This window comes from Drosophila gunungcola, unplaced genomic scaffold (assembly GCF_025200985.1).
Source record: "Drosophila gunungcola strain Sukarami unplaced genomic scaffold, Dgunungcola_SK_2 000122F, whole genome shotgun sequence".
Taxonomy (NCBI): domain Eukaryota; kingdom Metazoa; phylum Arthropoda; class Insecta; order Diptera; family Drosophilidae; genus Drosophila; species Drosophila gunungcola.
The window spans coordinates 105,098-125,170 of NW_026453283.1; the positions used below are offsets into that span (position 1 = coordinate 105,098).

The 20,073-nt window shown below is 36.6% G+C and overlaps 2 protein-coding genes across 7 annotated transcripts in view; one reads left to right on the plus strand and one right to left on the minus strand.

Moving 5' to 3' along the window:
- The window catches only part of LOC128265407 (cytosolic carboxypeptidase Nna1), a 32,554-nt gene extending 13,948 nt beyond the window's left edge, over nucleotides 1–18,606 (minus strand). For 2 of the 5 annotated variants that reach the window (XM_053001398.1, XM_053001397.1), the window contains exons 1-2: nucleotides 18,198–18,606; nucleotides 3,128–3,306 (exon numbers count right to left, since the gene is read on the minus strand). In XM_053001398.1, coding sequence (XP_052857358.1) covers nucleotides 3,128–3,306; nucleotides 18,198–18,300 — 282 coding nt within the window. In that variant the 5' untranslated portion in view covers nucleotides 18,301–18,606. Of the gene's footprint in view, nucleotides 1–3,127; nucleotides 3,307–3,677; nucleotides 3,823–14,069; nucleotides 14,539–18,197 lie in introns of those variants that run through there. The other 3 variants (XM_053001394.1, XM_053001396.1, XM_053001395.1) reach the window with 3 other exon arrangements.
- Nucleotides 1–20,073, plus strand: part of LOC128265413 (glutamine-dependent NAD(+) synthetase) — a 41,714-nt gene that overhangs the window by 14,331 nt on the left and 7,310 nt on the right. Inside the window, exons 2-4 of one of the 2 annotated variants that reach the window (XM_053001404.1) lie at nucleotides 1,388–1,480; nucleotides 9,050–9,287; nucleotides 13,667–13,763. The gene's annotated coding sequence lies outside the window, so the exon portion shown is untranslated. The remainder of the gene's footprint in view (nucleotides 1–1,387; nucleotides 1,481–9,049; nucleotides 9,288–13,666; nucleotides 13,764–20,073) is intronic. The other variant, XM_053001402.1, reaches the window with a different exon arrangement.

Below are 20,073 nucleotides of genomic sequence, written 5' to 3' on the forward strand. Positions count from 1 at the left end.
GTCTCAGCTGCCCACTCCCTATCATCCGTCCATATAAAACCCCATATATATATTCCATTCGTTTTTGCCTGTCCTCAGTTGAGGCTTTGATGTCCTTTCACTGTTGTTGGTTTTGCCGTCGTTGTAATTCTGCCCACAAGCTTGAGCAGCTTATTTGTTTAGCCTTTAGATAGGCTTACACATGTAAGATGTGCACAGTGAGTTTAGATCTGGTCTCAAATGATAGAAAATTAAGAAGAAAAAAAAAGCGCAGGCACTGATCTGATTTTCATAAAACGTTACCTATTTTGTTTCCTCAAATAAAATTTGTATTTACTAATAAATTAATCAATTATAAATTAAAGTGCTTGATATAGTCAAATCAAGTTAATTTTAACTTGCACACCGTGCATCACCGTTCCTTTGCAGGGCTTAAATAACATAACATTACTCATACGCAATGTTGTCCCATTTACAAGCAATTGGTATAGGGGTTCGTAATTTTTAATTTTGAAGTCTAGCATTAGTTTACTGAATTTGTAGATTTTTTGTTTTTATTTTAATAAATTTTAATTTTTTGCCATAAAATTGGTAAAGCAGTTTTTTTGTTATTTATTTATTATTTATAAGAACATTTCTGTTTTAATACAATTTCTGTCTTCAACAACTATCTTAAAAAAATTCTTTAAAAAACAAAGTTCTCAACAAATTTGTCCAAAATTTAAGTTTTTTTGTTTTTTAGTTTTTTGCACACTATGCAAAAACAGGACGATAAAACATGCAAATGTGATACACATATACATAAGAAATATCTGGCATTTGTCTGTGTATCGGTGTGTCTGTGTGATAGCTTAATTGAAACATATCAGCGTAAGTTTTTGCAACAATCCCCCTCTCTTTCTTCAGTCACTACCTCCGTCTCTCTCTCTCCGGTAATGTGACGTGTGTGCCAGAGGCTTTCGTTTTTTGCTCACTTATTAGGGCTTTATTTATTTACGCTGTGATTGTGTATGTACGATATGAAACTAACTAATTAGCTTGTTTGTTTTGCCCTACGGCTTCAGCTGTCAGCTATCGCTTGCTGCTACGAGCATGTGAGCCTCTCGTTTTCCTGGTAATGAAAATTCGCGAAATAAAACTAACCTTTTCATGCCCACTGCCAATGCCATTGTCATTGCGAAAAGCGCAACAACAACAACAACATAGCGAGTCAAGTCAACACCGAAGGTGCTTTTTGTTCGAATTTCACTTTTTATTTGAGTTTGCATTTTGGACGTCATGGCCAAAAGACGAAAAAAAGTCGAGACGGAAAAAAAAAGCGAAGGAAAAGAGCGGCGTTGGAAAGACGTTTCGCGAAAAAACTTTCTTAACTTATTATTTATTTTTGCTCTTTTAATTGCATTTACAGTTTGCCGAACTTTGAGTGTGCGTGTGTGCCTGGAGCCTTAGAAAAGAAAGTCAGTTGACGGTAAAACGGCGAAGGACAACGACAGCAAATGTGGTGAGTATGGGTTTTAAAATTCAATTTCAAACATTTCCCACATTATGTTAATTTTGTGTTTTTTTTTCGTTAACTTCTTTAAAACTTTTAATGGTACTTCTGAGGTAAATTTATGTCGGCAATTGTTATTTTCGTTGAATTAAATTTATTAACGAATACTTTACTTTGTGGTAAGAAAATAGAATAAAATAAAAAAATTTTAATTGCATATGAAGTTACGAAATACTATTTTTTGTATTTTATATATTTGAAACCATTTTGAAAAAAAAGGTTTAAATGCATTTAAAAATTTTTCTTTAGTTTTTTTTTTTTCATAATTTTAGTATTTGATTAATTTTGATTTCAAACTTAAAAATTTAAAGCGACTAAGGTTCTTTTTTCTGAACTGAATTTATGCCCAATTATATTTTTTTGTTAATTGACAAGGAAATGTTGGGCATTTTTTGTTTTTACGATTTATTCGAATTGCGCCACAAATTGTTCAACAATTGACCTCCAATTGATTCATTGCAAACCTCCCACTTTGCCGCCTGTTTAATCAATCAGTGGGCCAATTTGTTGTTGACCCTTGGCAGAACTCTTCCTCCCGAAAACCCCCTGAAATGCCCCCGTAATCCTCCCCCAAAAAACGGCCCCATAAATTGTTCTCATTCAGCGACAGCGGCGCAGGGCGTATGTGTAATGTGTAATATTTGCCCAACACAATTTGGCAGCGCATCGAATGCAAATCGAGTACAAATAAATAAAATCGATTGTTAACAATGCTAACGACTTGGCCAACAATTAGGCAAAAGAAAAAAAAAAAAAACAGGAAAAAGAGCGAAAAAACCAAATAAATAAAATCTCAAAGCGGAAACGAAAGGATTTTCATTGCACTTGGCTAGCGTTTACCGCACATGCCATGGGTTAAGCGGGGGCGGCGGTGGGCGTGGCCTAGTGTGTGCACCTTTTATTGCAATTTGACCTACATAAAAGCAAGATGGTTGAGGGGCACTACAGTCCCACTTCCCTAAGTCGAACTAAATCAAATTTAACAGAAAACCATTTTTAGCAATAAAAATTTATTTTATATGAAATAAATGTTATTTTTTTATTTTCATAGTATTACAGACAATTATTTTCCTCTAAACATCTTTTTCAAAAGTATTTTTTTGATTTTGTTTTTTTTAATTAGTTAAGCAAATTGTAAATTATAATTAATATCGAGCAAACATTTGATAAAAAGCTATTTTACTTGAGCTCAAAATTGCCCTAGACATTTTGTTTTAAATCAGTTCGGCTTATTGAAGTTGACCTGTAATGTCTTTGGATTTGTGGCTGCTCCTTTTAAGAGCCTTCAACCTATTAACCCCTGCCACCCGAGTTTTTATGTGCATTAATATTTATGGGGCGCGGCACGCATGTCCTGGGATGGATATCCTGGCAGACAAGGTGCGTGTCAAAGGCATTGAAGCTCATCCCCCATCCCCGGCACAAATCTAGGACAGATAGCTCTGCCTTAGACTTGTCCACGTCCTTCGACAGCTCTTCAATGGACAAATTGATTACGGATTGTGATTGCAGTTGGGATTGGGATTGGGATTGGGATTGGGATTAGGATTGGGGTCTGGGGAAAAGAAATCCTCCTCGACTTGCTAACTCACTCACCTGGCATTCCACCGGCCATCTGGGGGCCTGCTGTGAGCAGTCATTGTCCTTGTCCTTCGGCAGGGCGAAGAGATCGCGCGGTTCCTTCAGGCGTGCAACCGGTCGCAGGGTCTTTTCATCCGTATTCACAACCAGCTGATTGGTTTTTAGGCCCTTCGATAGGAAACTGCCAAGAAAGCCTGCAAAACAGAACTTAAAAGGATTAACAAAAGAATTCGTTGGCCTCTATAGAAAAATGCCTAGAATGTCTGTAAGATAATGTGTCAAGATAGTAATGCACATATTTGCAATTGAACAAGTCTGCAATGTATATATATATTTTATCATTTCGTTTTTATTGACTTCAAAATCCATTATAAATTAAACTCGTTCGCAAATTAATAACAAGTTAATAAATACCTAAGTGATTGAGAAAATTCGGCTTTAAAATTTCCTAATACATTAACCAAAAGTTACATTATTTTAAATACCTATACGTTTTACTCTTAATAAGGAATGCAAAACGAGAATTCATAGATTGAGAAAATTAGCGACTTAACCCATTTCATACCTTTTAAACGATTTAGTGGATTTTCATTTGAGGAATTGAACACAGGGGATTTCTTGATTTGACAAGCGGATGAGATCCTTACCAAGATGTCACTAATCGCGTGCCAACAAGCGTATTGTAAAATTTTGCCAAAATAAAAATATATTCTCAACTTGTAAAATGAATTGTTTACAGCACTGAGATGTGAAAGATATAGAAAATCGCCTGAGATGATGTTCAAGTCAAGGCCTGTGTGTTTTGTTTTTTGTACTATTTTGTTTGGCAAGGGGGTGGTTCAGCAGTGGGTCACCAATTATATAATATAAACATTTGTCGTGCCAAAAAGTTGTCTCCTCTTCCAGCGGCAAAAAGTTGAGACGGTAGGCGCAAATCGCCATTAATTTGGCCTAAATGAGCAGCATTTGGCGACTTTTGTCAACAACAATTAATTGCCATATGTGCGGGGGTCCCACCGATTTCTTGAAATAAAGTTTTGTGTGTGCAAACATTATTTCGTTTTTATTTCGCTCTTTGGAGCTTCTTTCTTTTTGCTTTTTCCTTGCCCGCGCCAGTGCAACATATTTTGTTAATTAATTTTTGGTTTCTTTTTCTTTCTTTCCTTTGTTGTGTGCGTCTGCTTAGTCGGTTTTTATTAGCACATAAAAGCAGATATTGTTTTCTTTTCTACATGTATTGTGCTTCTCATTGGCTTCTTTTATTGCAATTTTTCACTGAAAAGGCGGAAAACGGGGTGGGCTAATGTCTGGAAACTGTAAATCTTTGGGGGCTTCTAGCGAAAAAGTTTTTCCGCAGCCGCCAACCATTTAGATCCTGCCAAGTCGATTAATATCGCTAATAATTTTCGGCTTTTTTACTTTTAATGTTTATGGCCCGAGGGGATTTTTAATGGATTTGGATGTGGCTTATGTTCGCGTTAAATTTAAGCTTCAACGAAAGACCATAAAATTAATATGTACACATAATTTGTAAATATTCCTGTGTATGCATTTAAAAATGTTTCTGCATCAGAAAACCAAATAACTCATAAATTAAATTGTTTAAAATAATGGAATACGACGAAATTTAACAGTGCTACAAAGAAATGACAAAGGGGAGGGATTCTGAACAAAGAAAACGAAATTTTATAAAATATACATGTATATGTATTAAAATATGTAAAGTTTTCTTCGGCAAAAATGCAATTCATTTTAAAACACTCAGATTTTGAATATTTCAACTAAAAATGTATATGTTTTCCAAAGTTAATCGCTTGTTTATAATGCTCACACTTCTTATATCAACATTTTCAAGAGTTCTGTTGGGGATATTTAGCCAATTATTCTGGGAAGCTGTCGCGGAGATTACTCAGTTGATTTTTCGGTAAAAACACTCGAGCACAAGTATGTCAAATTTTTCATGGCTCATTTTGAATGGATCTATGCAAATGCACTGTGAAAAATTGTGATTTCGGCTTATTCTGGATGTAAACTTGCATTTTAATTGTATTTTAACAAAAAAGAATTAATGGGTCATAAATTAGGTTATATTTGGTGTGCTTAGAATCGTGCTTAAATTTTTCAAAACATAAAATTACTTGTAAAAATAAGATTAGATCAGACCACTAAAACCAGACAATATTAGATAGAGATATTTAAGTATCATGTGTTGATAAATCACAGATAAGACCTTTAATGATGTGCAAACAATCTTGTTAACCCACTTGTAGTAAATTGGCATAAAAACAAACAGTCTCGTATATTAGGTTTTGATTTGAATTTTCATACTAATTGTTTAGAAATATTGATGTTTCACATTTTAAGGTCTTGATTTATATGCAAAGGGCCTTTGAACTTATTGTATAAGAAATTCTTGATAAGGAAATTATCACTTTGTTGTGGGGCTTATACGTTTTACTTTTCGAAAGATAGTCTTGTTTTTAGGATAAGCTTATATATTTCGCTCTGTGTAACCCCAAGAAATACCAAGAAATTTTCTTACCGGCACAGAATTCAGAACTCGCTCCTCCAAACGATCTCAAAAACGCACAAAAACACGGGCGAAAAAAGCGAAACAAAAACAGAGGAAGACGCTAATTTTAGTGGGTGGAGGGGGGCCGGGGGCGAGAATGAAGAGGCGGCACTCGCACAGCTGTTCGTATTTGTTGAATTTTTGTTGCCGTTTTTTGTTTTTATTTTTTTTGTATTTATTTTTCGACAAACGATGTTCAAAATTTGTGGCACTCGAACAAACAGATAAAAACAAAAAAAATTAAAATGATAAAAAATGCAATAGAAAACCGATATAGAGAACCGATATTTGGCGGCACACTTTTCGAATATTCGGGGACTGTAAATGTTTTTGAGCTTTGTTTTCAAAAATTCGAGTTCTCAGTGTTTGTTATTTGGAGTTTCTGGATTTTAAATTACAATATTATGATTTCGTTTCGTTATTTTGATTTTGTTTTGGGATTTCGACTGTTAATCTGTCGTTTGCCGTTGCGCGATTTGTTTTTGACTAAAACAGAAAGGAAAACCAAACCCCAGCGAATGTGGAATGCTCTGCTCTGCTGCGTCGCTGCCGACGGCGCTGTTGGCGTCGCTGCCTGCGAATATTATTTAATGCAAAAGAGCGGGAGGAGGCATCCCAGCGAGAGAGGGGGAGCGGGCGGTGGGTGAAAAGAGAGAGAGTGGGAGAGAGCTTTTGCACTTTCGCTGCCGATGCAAGCTTCGGGCTCAGCTGTTCTCTTCTGCACCGTTATCCTGCGTATATGTGTGCGTTTGTCTTGCTGCCATTGTTATTGTTTTGAAGGAGCTTTCGTCTAAAGTTCCTCCATTGCAGCTGATTTGGCAGGGTATGTGTGTGTCTGTATGCGGGAGAGCGCAGGAGTCCTGTGCGTGGGTGATCTTCAAAAAATACGTATGCCATTTCCCCAAACTGGACGCATCAAAATATGAATAAATTACATAAACAAATTATACAATTTTTTATACAATTGTTACAAATCAAAAGTAACGAGTATACGCAAATCCAGTAACCCTTGGTTTTAACCCCAAATGGGGTTATTAAAATATTTTGGGATACAAAAATTTCAAATAAAACAAATATTTTTGTAAATAAGTTAATTGTATAGTTCTTTTAAAAGTTTTCGCCTATTCGAAATTAAATCGAGTCTTAAATAATTTTTCTTTCTGCAATGTTAATTTGAACTTTTTATTTTTTATTATATCCTTAAGTCCACAAGAAAACAAAACGCACCATGCAGCCAAGTCAGTTGCTGTTTAAGTGGAATGACAAAGCTCAATAGGCGACCTTGACCTTTCACCCTACGCAACCTCTTGCACATGTGTTGTTCTTGTTATTGTAAATTTTAGATGTGCTCTGTTTCCTTTTGGACGAAAATTGGCGAGCTTTTAAATGTCATTTGCCGCTTCAAATTTTACACTCTGTAATATATTTTTTTAGATTATAAGAGGATTTAGACTAAAAAATCAAAAAAAAACCTTAATCTTTTTGAAATACATTTTATGTTATTTATTTTTTGCTAAATCAAGCATAATTTAAAAATTGTAAGCCTCGATATAGGAATATAGGAACAACTTTAATTTAGGAATGTTTTTTTAGGAATTATATTTTTATAAGTATTTATATTTAAGCTAGTTGCAGTTCATTTGTCTTTTTTTTTAACTGCATGTCCACTTTTTTTTTTCCACCAATCGATGTGGTTTGGCCAAATAGACAAGGGCAAACATTTCGCGTTCATTCATAACAACACAAAAAATAGGAGAGCTAGAGAAAGCAGGAGAAAGGGCTAGAAAGTGGAAAGCTCTCTCTGTTTTGAATTGTTGCGCCAATGCGACGTTTTGCTGCCGATGGCGACAGCAGGAATTTGGCGTTAATTAAATTTTTATGCTCAAATGCAGGCGGCAATCGAGAGCCAGAGATCTGCTGGCCGATCGCCTCTAATTGCAGCCTTTGCATATTATTTACTTAAATTGTATTATTATTCGTAATATTTATGGCATTTTGTTTATCCCAATTGCAGGCATTCGGCCAATGCCTTTGAGGCCGGACCGAGAAACCTCAGAGCCAACAAAATCCGATCCGCGAAGCGCAATATTTTTCACTTCCCAAAATATTTCACAATTTTTATTCTCGATTTGTTCTTGCTTGTTCGCCTAGACCATATTTTGTTTGTTTTGTTTTTTTTTTTTTTTTGTGAATTCGCAAATTGAATTTTCATAAAATTTGTTTAATAAATTTCGTTGATACATTTTGCATTTCTTTGATAGCCATTTTTCCAGACGCTTTTACGTTCTATAAAGTCCTAGTTTGGGGTATAACGGTTTGACTATTTATTAAGAAAGTGTTAATAAATAGTCAATATGAAAAAATAATATTTAACACAATAACTATTAAATGACATGATTGAATATTCAAAATTTAAATTAATGTGGAAAATATAAGAAAAAAAATATTATTGTACTAACCATATTAGTACAATATGGTTTAAATTTAAATCACAGTTCCAGGTACTTAAATCAAATACAAAAATAGTCAAAAGAAAAATTCAATATTTATGTAATATATTCATATTAAAATAACTAAAAACAGCAATGGATGAAAATCAAAGAGAAAATATTATATTTAAATCTTGTAGAATACAAAGATTTGGATGTTCAACTTTTTTTTTTAACCAGTGTATATATACGATAATTTAGTACGAAATATATTACAACTATACATTAGGAACTCTTGAAATAACATAATTTAATGCGTACAGAGTTAGCAAGGCCAATTAATTAATTAACCTCGTATTCTTTGGATGGCCCACAAGACAAGGATATTAACCCAGATACATTTAATTGCGCTCCTTTGTTATGGGATTTCCGAATTCGAATCCCACCTTCGATTCTTATATTCCACCTGCAGCGCTACGGTCTGTATGCGATTGATATATCCAACAGACCCGAACGACGGAGATCCCAACCGAGAAAAATTGCACGCTAGAAATAATGAAATGGTCGAGGGCCCAAGTCAATGAACATTAATGAGTTTACTGCCTCCGATTTGGAAGGCCTCTGGGTCTCTGCCTTTGATTTATGCAGGTGAAATATTATTAATCGCAATCCAATGAACTGAAATGGGTTCGAATACCCCCTATTTGTTCCCCTAAATATATATATAAATATATATATATTTATATTTTCTTGGCCAGGCAAACGACGACGTTGACAACATCAGGCAACGACTTTGATTTCCGAATTGCGATTCCGGAATTTCTGTGTTAATGATTTTGTGTTGCCGTTGTCATGACAGCCGCAAGTGGCAACTTAAATCAAACAGTTTTGCGGCTAATTCTAATTCCCATTTATCCGCACTTTATCCGATTGCAGGTGGGCCAAGAAGGGGTGAGGACAATAAACGCGGCAACAAACGGAGGGTGAACGAAAGGATCCAATCGAACGACAACTTACATCGAAACTTTCTAACGGGCGGGCGATAGAAGCCCCACATTCAACAAATTCCCCATGCTGGCCATGTAGTACAGTGAACTACCAGTAACAGCAACAACTAAAACGAACTACAACACCGAGGTGCCCTTAGACAATCTATTCGTACAACAAATTGAAAGTGAGTATAAAAATACTGTGATTTTAAATGTTTTTTTTTTATTGGTAGTCCTTGATAACTTAAAATCTTCGGCTATTAAAAAAAAATATAAAAATTAACTCCCAAAGAAATCAAGTTCGTTTTTATAACGATTGGTTTTTTTTTTATAAAGCAATAGGTTTATCCATACAACTTTGCAAGATTTATATCAATTTCTCATGAAATATTTATATTTCATAACAATGATAATGAAATAAACATTAATTTATGTTTATTTATATAAAAAATTATGTTCAGAAAAAGTTTTTATGAAATATCTAAGCCCAAACTTCTCTTATTTTCTATTTATTCATATAGTTTTACTAGCAATCACTAATTGCTTTTAGTTGCAGAAGTAATACTGTATTATTAAATGGATTGTACTTCGTGCATTTACTCGACAACTCTTTTAGCACCTGTCATGTTAAATGAATGTAAATAACCATTTGGCCATTTCAAAACACAAGAAATTAGAAAAGCGAAAACTTATTGGTTCTACACTATATTATAGAATTAAAACATTTTCTGTTTCAAGGCAACATTGATTTTTTGTATGAAATTAAAATAGTTTAGTACTTTACTTTATGACTTTGAGCATGTTCGAAGTTATTGACTGGGTATTGTTAACTGAAATATTTTACGACTAGGTAGACGCACTTATTTATTTAAAAAAAATGTTTCTTAACCAAGTGCAAAGTACTTGGTTTGTTTAGAGTGCCTATGTACATACATATATAGTTTATTGTTAAATAATAAGATCCATTACCTCCACTTGACGTGGTCAGCGTGCAGACGGGAAAGAGCTGAGCCTGCAGGAACTGCACGCGACCGCCTCCAAAGTCCATGGTATATAGTATTTCGATGCTTACGGCATTATGATGGGAAGACCAATAGGAAGACCGTTGCGGGGTAATGCAATTGATATATGGTGGAGTGGTTTTTTGAATGGGAGCACAAATTGCTGATTGATTTCACTCGCTTCACTCGTTTTTGGCACACATTGAAAAAATGCAAACCACTCGGATATATTCCTTGCAGATCCTTATGCAATCGAAGCAAAAGAAAGCCGCTTTGTGCGGCATTATTATTGTTCCCACACCGATTACGACTCTACAACTCTACAACTCTACGACAACTCGACGATTTTTTGTGGCTTTTTCTGCGGCTCCATTCGCATTGCGTCGTCAAATGATAACCACTGATTTCCCCGAACTGAGCCGCAGTCGATGATTCGAGCCGTTGTGAGCCAACTCGAATTTCCACTGCGACTGTTATAAACAAATAAACAAAGCCTCGCCAGCTCACCAGCTCAACAGCTCACCAGCTCGCTCGCACACTCTCTCCCATTCAGTCGGTCCTCGTTTTGTCTAATGTTCCAAGGAAGTGCAAGGTAGTCCTGGCATTCTACACATACCCATACACTCCTCCATACTATACTCGTCGTCCTCTCCAAAACACCCCGTACATATCTATGAACCCGCCATCCCATCCAACCATCCATCCATCCATCCATGGCATGCCGTGAACATGAATTCGATTCGATGGCTCAAACAAAGCCAAAGCCAAAGGCAACCAGCCTTGGATACGCCAAAAAAAAAAAAAAAAAACAGAAAAAAAAACACAATTTGTGGAATTTTTGTGCATATTCTAACGAGCAACAAATGTTTGCCGAAGGTGGTGCGAATCACGGTTACGGATATCTCCAGGTCATGTTTATACCGAAAAGCTTATAGTTTGTGTGGTAAATATCAAGGGATTTCTTTTATAAAACCGTTTAGATCTCTGTAACATTTCCAATTGATTTTAACTAAAATTGTTGTATTTTTTAGCCAATCGAATGTAGAAACAGTGGGTAAAACAATTTTACGAACATTTTAAATGAAATTTCAGAGCAAAGTATACTTAAATTTATTTGGCCCACTGTAGTTAGTTATTTTTATGTAGAGCTGAGATTTCACAATGTGGATTAAGGATTGAAATTGTTTTTCCTTTTAGTAAACTCTAAAAAAATGCCTATAAATAGGTTACTGATGGTAAGGAATTGTCTCTACCACTGCACCCGATGCCCTATATTATTGTTTTGGACAAACAATTTAGCCACTTAGTCCCTGACGATCAATTGCTGCTCGGGTTTTATTTATTCAAATAGACAGCAACAAAAAGAAAACAGTCGCAGCTAAAAAGAAAAGCAAGACAAATCAAAGCAAAGCCTCGATGCCAAACAAATTTGTCAAAGTCGCTCCCTCGGCGGCAGAGAAAAATCGGTGGAAAATGCAAAGGGGGGTGGGGAAAATCAGAGAGGGGGTGGGTGGGTGTGATGGGAAACCGTGGGTTCTTATGTGGGATGAAGCAGCAGCTGTCAGCTGCCTACGCGGACACAAAACGAACAGGTGTCAAAGAGCGAGAGGAGAGAGCAAAAGAGAGCATAAACTTTTAATCACACACTCTCTATAGTGTTCCCATCTCTTTCTCCTCCTCATCCTCTTTTATTTCCCACTATTTTTCTGCCTATGGGATTATGTCATCGAAGTGGCTGAAATGCAAGAAGAAGCAGAAGAACAACAAAATAATGAGAAATAAGCTGCACTTTCTACACCCTTATATTAAAAATGATATTTATTATATCAGGTTTTCCAAACTCAGTTACCATAAAAAGCTAAAAGCATTCTCCATCAATTTATTTTCATCTGAAAAGTCATGTATGTGATTATCTTCTCTCGTGCATTAAAATGATCTGACCAATTTTCAAATACCCCCAGAAAGGGTATATTGAAAAGCAGGAGCGACAGAGGCAACAGCAATGATCTTGATCGTGCAATTTATGTGTTTTCTATTTTGGCAAGACGCCGTGACTGCCAAGGCGAAAAGAAGACTCTCTAACCGAACCGTAAACGCATGCTGTCCCCCCTCCTTCCCGTACTCCTCTCATGTCCATTTTCCCCCGCTTTTCCACCCCTTTTTCGCCACCCAACGCCGCTTGGCCCTCGTCAATCATCGAATTGTGCCAGCGATTAGCTTTCGCCACCCCATTCCCCGATTTGTCCGCCAAGAACATTGCCTTACTTTTCGCATCTACAGTGGATAATGGACAGCCAATGGACTAGCTAAACTAAATCGTTCTTAAAACTTTATATTAAATTACATTATTTACCAAAAAGTTAGCAATATCATTAAACAATATTGAATTACAGTGAAAATGTAGTAGTTCGTTTAAAACACCTTGGATAGGGTATCATAGTTTTCTTTTAAAAAAAAATATCAAAAATGCAATAGACTTAATCCTACACCTGACTAAATAAATATTATTATTATTATGACATTGGAATTTATCAATACCGCAGTTTATTTAATGGTTCTCAAAACACAAATTTATGTTTATCACTTTAAAAAGTTCTCCTAATCCGATATTTACGGTAGCGCTCTTTTTGCTCGCTGCTGGCTGCTGGCTGCTTTGGGCAAATTAACAAATTGCAATTAAAAATTTCCGTTTGCCATATTTTGGCAACGGCCGACATGTGTGTTTTTGTTCAGACAAAAAATAAATTCACCCGAGTCCGCATTTCGAAGCTGTTTAATAATTGTGACAGAGATAAACGATGTACACGAATTGGAAGTGAAAAGCGAATTATGAACTTGCTGAATAATATTCCCGATGGATATCTGCAAATTGTGCATGCTTCTTTTGATGTGGGAGCTCATGAGGGAGTGAGTCAGTTGTTTTTTGTTTAAAGTCATTTAGATATTTTTTGAACGAGACATATTCTACCCTTTACAATTAAAACACTCGTCCAGCATCCACAGCTGTAGATTTACAAGAATATATTGAAAAAAAAAAAAAAGTTTTTAAAACCAAAGTATAAGCAGCTTTAAATATTTTTACTGATCGAAAAATTTCAGAAAAATTACGTATACGACATGAGTGCCAGATTAATGGAATTTTTTGTAATCTGCCCAGAATGTTTTAAAAAAAGTTAGGGCCTGAACAATATTTAAAGACATTTCTGTGCCAACAACTTTTAAACAACATACATTTTTATAACGCTATTACATTGCGTATACGTAATATACATTTAAACCAAAAATTTGTCGAGCTTATATGTATGTATGTATTGTTTGAAAGTCAAATTTATGTACTTTAAAATGTGTTTTTGTCATAAATCGCATCAATATCAATTTCAAATTCCATCACCGTTTTGTACCAAGAATCGCCTACTATTATGCATCAGAAAAGTTTTTAGGGTATTTTCAAGGGTAATCCAAGCTCCATATCCTGCCTTCCTAACCTAACCTACTTGAGTTTATTTTTTTGTTCCGTTTTTTCTGCTAACACATCAAATTGAATCTTCATTATCTTTCGACAGCGCTTGAATGAACATCTTGAGTGGTCCAGGGGCGCGAAGAAGGATAAAGCGGATGCACAGTGAAAAAAATCAGCTTAACATCAAATGTTTTATTAACGTACGTATGTACAACATGTTACATAGAGATGAACCATACATTTGTATAGCCCAGGCTAAGGTTTCGATGCTGCCCAGTGATAAGTTGTTATTCTTTAGCTCAATAGAGGTGAAAATTAAAAACAATGTTTTAACATTTTCTTTCCGATCTATTAATTGCTACAACAGCAACCATCTTTAGGGCCAATTATTTACACAGTTGCACCGCTTGACGTGGAGTCTCGTAAATATTAAAATGTGATATAACACATTTTTTAAGCAATCAATTTTGTTCTGTGTGGGGGATGGAGAATCTAACGGGACTCACCATTCACGTAGTCGCCGAGGACTAGAGAGCATTCCATGTCATTGCATTTGAAGTTGGCTCGCACCACATTCACATTAACGGTGCTGTCTCTCTTGAGCTCCAGCTCATCTTGTTCTCCCACTTCCTCCTTGGATTCCAGCTCCGTAGCTTCCGTTTCCCTCTCTACGCCATTGTTGTTGCTATCGTCGCTGCAGCTGCTACAGCATCTCTCCGTACTCTCTGCGCTCTCCATCTCGTTTTGGCGCACGGGCACAGGCTGCTGGAGGGCCAAGGGCGGGGCACAGAGGGGCCGTCTGCTCATCGATGCCGAGCTCAAAGTTCTAAGGAGGCGGCTGAAGGAGGCTGACAACTCCTCCCGCTCTCTCTCCGCCATCTTAGGAGATGCACTCGAAAAAAAAGAAAGCACTATTTATCCCGTGGACAGAGGAACACGCGCGTGCCTGTCCAGCCCAACTAACAGTAAATCTCGATCTCCAGTCGCTCTCTTCTTCGCTCAGCTCAGCTGCTAGCGCAACTGCTGACTGAGCTGGAGCTGCAAAATCAACGCGGACGACAATGGTGGCCGCTGCCGGCGTCGACGTCGCTGCCTTTGGAGAAATTGCGAATCACAGTAAACCACGGCATTAAAATTGTTGCTGCCACGGCGTTGCCTTTGTGCAAGGCACCGACAAAAAACAACAATACAAAAACAAATTGAAGGTTCAAGTTCCAAAGAACGATGCAGATATACCCTCTTGTAGCGGCTATGGCATATTATGATCGGGAAAAAATTTTTATGTTAGTTGGACAACACATAGTACACCAATAGGCCAAGTTTCCGATTGATTTAATGAAAAACATTGAAATGTTTAGAAGACCTTTGCCGTCATAGGTTCTTATGAAGTGGAAAATTTGACAGGTTTTTTTTACTAGTTTTAAATAAACATGAATTTCCATGGGGCTTACTTGGCGTATGAGTAACTATTTGAACTATTTTTTTTTTAAATCAATTATAAAATTTCTGGTTTGGTATCTTATTTTAAATATATATCTCAAAATGATATTTAGGAGTCCTATTATCTGGATATTGCGTTTCCATGCTGTACCTCATAAATATGATACCCTCTCTTGCTAGAGTATTTAAAGAAAACACAGAAAAACAACAAAAAATAGTTTTTCGTTATTTTGTTGTAGGCCTACTACACGTGGCAAAGGAGGCGGGGGGCGGGCGATACTTTCGGTGGCTAAGGGGGGTGTACTGTAAACCCTTCACTCCACCTACCCTTTGAAACTCCGCTGTGATTAACATAAATTGCGCACGACATGGGCTATAAACAGCGCAGCAAGTCCTAGCCCTCCCCATCCATATTGTAACCCGGCCCCCCTGCCCTTCTGGGCGGGGCTTTTGTTTTCAAATTTTAAAATATATAATAAAAAATATGCTCACTTAATCCCGTTTGAGCCGGGACAAATGCTTATATGGGTGTACCCTGTTCTCCAACTCCATTGAAATTTCCTCCACCCCCCTTCTCAGCTGCCTTCTTTTTTGGCGCGTGAGCGATTTCCATCAGTGATGACGAGTTTTCGGTTTTACAGTTAGAATAAACCGAGCTCTAATACCACAGATCGTTGAAATAAACAAATCCCATGAATAAATCACTTTTATAGCTTATGTTATTCAACCTATTGCATAGTTTGTATATTAGTTTGAATATTATTGCACCCCATTCATCACGTCCGTTTCCCTTAAAAGCTTGACATTTATGTTTTATTTGAGTTTTGCCAAATTTTGGCACATGAATTTCATTTGGCGATGACAGATTGCGGCAATTTCGAAATAAGCATTTTACAAATAAGTTGTACAGTATACAGATTGAAACATGAGCAAAGATTAAGCCGAACGCTTTAAAGGATTATTATGAAATATGATTTATTGAATTAAAAATATTTGCACTGGGGAAATTTATCTTAAAAAAAAGCCAAAAGGGCGATTAAAAAAAATAGCTGATTTGGCAATACCGATTGCCACTCGTAGCCGCCCCCTCGCTCCATCTCCCCCTGCCCTTTGTGTGTTTTGCATGGCCCGCTTGGCACCAATTTTTTAGCTTTAGCTTGGTTGTTTTTGCCGGAGATGGAGACGATGTCGGCTTATTGGCATTTGACAGCGCCCTGGCAGCGGCGGGACGTCCTTAGAGAAGAGGTCCTTTCGGGCGGCTCAATCTCAATGACTTGGCGGTGGCGCCACGCAAGGGAAACCCTTTCAAAATGTGGCACAGATCCGTTTCGGCTGATAAACCCATTTTGCAGCAACGATACTTTAATAACAATGCACCAAATTAACACTCGACGGCATTGCCTGCGTTTTAAGTTTTAAAATAATAATTTACAAATTTTTAAAAATATTGATTAACCATGGTAGATTACCAATCAACAATAATATATATCATTAACATAGTACAAATACTAATACAAATTTGATAACTTATTATATCGTAAAGAATAATCTTTGATAGTCAAGCATCGATTAAAAATCGCGAAAATGTTCAGGTCATCGATCAACAGTAAGCTCCATTAATAGCAACACAATATTTTCTATCAAACAATAGGGACAATAGTCACGAATATAGTCAACCATCGCGCCATACCAATCAGTAATCGTAAAAGATAATCCTTGATTGCCAAGTATCGATTAATAATCGCCAAAATAATCAGCGTATGCCGTATTGCCACCACACCACACACGAGTCATACTATAGTCGTATCTATCCGGGGGATAATGCCACGAGGCGTCGTATCGTTTTTGTCTGCAATGCGTCATTAGGGCCATGGGGTAACCCAAACCCGGGTCCAACACTTGCTGCAACACCCGGTGGCGCCTCCGCCTGATCCTGTACCCCTGATCCTTAAGCCCCTATAGCCTTGCGTCGCTTGCATGTCATTTCGCTTCACCAATTGGTTGCGTCTCCTTTGTTCTTTTTTTTTTTTTTTGATATACTACACTATACATTCTTTGTTGTGTGTTTGCTCAATGGTTTCGTGTTGTATATTTTTATTTTTGTATTTTTGGCTGCGGCCGCCCGCAGTACAGGTACAGTGAAGACTATCCGTCCGTGCACCCCCCCACCATTCCCCTTCCCTTTTGGTATTTTCGTACTTCCGGGGGCGCCCCCAAATAAAAGACAGTGACAGGAGCCAAAACAGAGCGGCAAGTGCTCCGTTTTTTCCATTTTCTCCATTTCTTCGTTATTGATATGCATTTAGAGCCGAGACGAAAATAGACGCCGGCACCGAAAAAAGAAACAATTTTGCAACTATTTACGGTGGACGTCAGGCGTCAGGTACGTCAAATGCAAGCAAAAAGCCAAAACTACGGCGGCAAAGTGAACTTTATGGGCAGGTTTATCGTTAAGCTTTGATTTATTTCAAGCGATTTTCGAAGGGTTCCCCTAATTGATTGTATTATTTACAGCCAGATAAAACTATAATTAATAGTGCCGTCTTTCCCAATTAATAAAACCTACTGCCTACATAGGTTATTAATAGTCTTAAATTTACAAAAAAAGAACCCAATTTAGCCAAGCCGTACTTATAATATTCCAATCCCAAGCCCGATTTAAATACCTATAAGGTCTAAAGTACAACCAAAAAAAATTAGTAATCGAAACTAAACTATTGTTTCATGAATTGTTAGCTATTGTGTACTAAAACTTTCTCAATAAGATGAGTTTATTTTATTATTTTTTTTTATTATTTAAGACACACTTGATAAAAGTAAACTTTCAGATTGATGTATTTATTTTAAACAAGATTTTTAGTTAATTTAAAACATTATTATTATCATTAATAATTTATAATGCTCTCTTTCTGTTTAAATTGCAAACTAACAGTTGGTGTTCTTCTATTACTAGTATAATATTTCAGATGAATTATTAATGTTATATGAAATGTATATATTATCAGTATAAACCAGGAGTTTTTATATTGATCATAAACATTAGTTTTTGTTTTTTCTATTTGACATATATGGGGTACGAATAGTAATTTAGGATAGCTGGTACACAACACAAGACACATAAGGTTCATCAATTTAAATTGAGCTTAGTGAAAACCATAATTGTCTAGTGTTATAACCGCACCGCCTTGACTCACCTTCGTTTTGTTTTGATGGCGGCTGCTGCTGCTGGTGGAACTCGCAGATCTCCGGACCCATCGTCGCATTCCGGTTCTCCTTGTCCTTGACACCCTTCTGCATTTCTGGAGCTGGGCTTGGCTTTTCCGGTTGGCTGATCACTTAACGATTTGAGGATCTTGTGGGGTTTCCAGGTCTTCAGTTGGTTGTGTTTGTGTCCGGATGCGGTGTTCCTGGATGTACGAATTTGTGGTCGCTATTTTGCTGGACGAGCCTTGTGCTGAAATTTTCTTCGATTTCGAATGGTTTTTTACCTTTTCGTGTGCTCATGTGTGTTCTATAGAATTGCAAAAGGGTGTAAATAAATGTGGGGTATTCGGATGGGGTTTTTTGTGGATGTGCTGTGTGTGTCTAGTGTGTGTAGTGGGCCGAATAGAACTGAAGTATCAGGGCCTGCTTAATTGCGGGAATCGATGGGAACTGAGTTTCAAAATCGACCGGCACACTGCGATTACCTCGCTCACACTTTATTCCGCTGACTTGCTCCTTATGTTACCCGTACACTTGAAGAAAACTGTTTGCAATGGTCAATGGTATCTATTGGTATTTTTTTCAAGGCTCAAAATTAAAGGAATTTGCTAATGCAAATTAAAATTTAATTATTTTTCTAACTTTACCAATTACACCAATGTGAAAAAAATTTGTGTGTTATTTTCTAATACACAAGAGTAATAGATAATATGTGATAGATTTTTTCCCAGTGTACGATTCCAGTGGAGCGGTATTTTCACCTTAGTGCGAGCGGTAAATGTTAACGGTGAACGGCACCCGGCGCCGGATACCGGGTAACTGGCTACTGGCCACCGGATGTGATCCGATGCCGCCGGAAAAGCCGGAAAAGTCGGAAAGGAAACGGGAAACACTTCGTGACAATTCGACGCGGACTGGCAAACAAATCAAAGCGAATTAGTTGCATTAGTGGCAGCTATCAGCGGAAAAGGCTCCAGGATGCGGAGTCGCTGCCAATGACTTTCCTCTCCCTGTCTCTCTCCCTGTCCCTGTCCCTATCCCTTTCCCAGTACCTGTCCCATTTTCCAGTTCCAGTTCCACATCCACTACCACTTCCGTTGCCCCGATCCTCTGCCAAGTGAAAAGAGCAGGTCGCTTGGCGTGCCAGCACCTAGGCCCATAATGCACATGCGAGTCCATCGGAAAACAGGGTGTCCTTTTGTGTTAATATCCAGGGAGATCCGAAACTTTTCATCTTTGAAGTTCTCCAAATTGCAAATTAAATTCTTTAGCACTTTTTAAGATATCGAAATCTTTTGATTGAATACCGAATTTTATTTGCCTACAGATATTATTTTGTAATTAAATAAATAAAACTTTAAAGGAAAGAAAATCATGTTTGTTTTTTTGAAGGCTTTGAAAATATAGTTCAAATCATAGATTATTATGTTTTTATAACGAATTCTTGAATGTGTATATTTGATAAAATATTTTTTACTTTAATATTTGGTTTTCATTTTTGACAAAAAAAAAAAAAACATGAAAAGAATATACAAATATTTACGTTAATATAAAAATATATGAAATAGTATAAATGTATATTAAATAAAATAACATAACAAAAATTAAGGTTGAATTTAACGATATTATATTATATTATTATTATTGTCCGTACGGCAAGTAAAAATAGGTTTAAAATTGTGTTATGAAGTTTAATGTTTAAGAACTCATATAATTTTTTATTATAAAAAATTGGAAATTGAAATAAACTGCAAATGTTTTCAAGCACAAAGTCCCATTTCTTAAAATCATATTTTTAAAACCAAAGTGTCGGATTCAAAAAGCAGAAATTTTAGATATTATTTTTTAAAGCAACTTGCTTTAAAA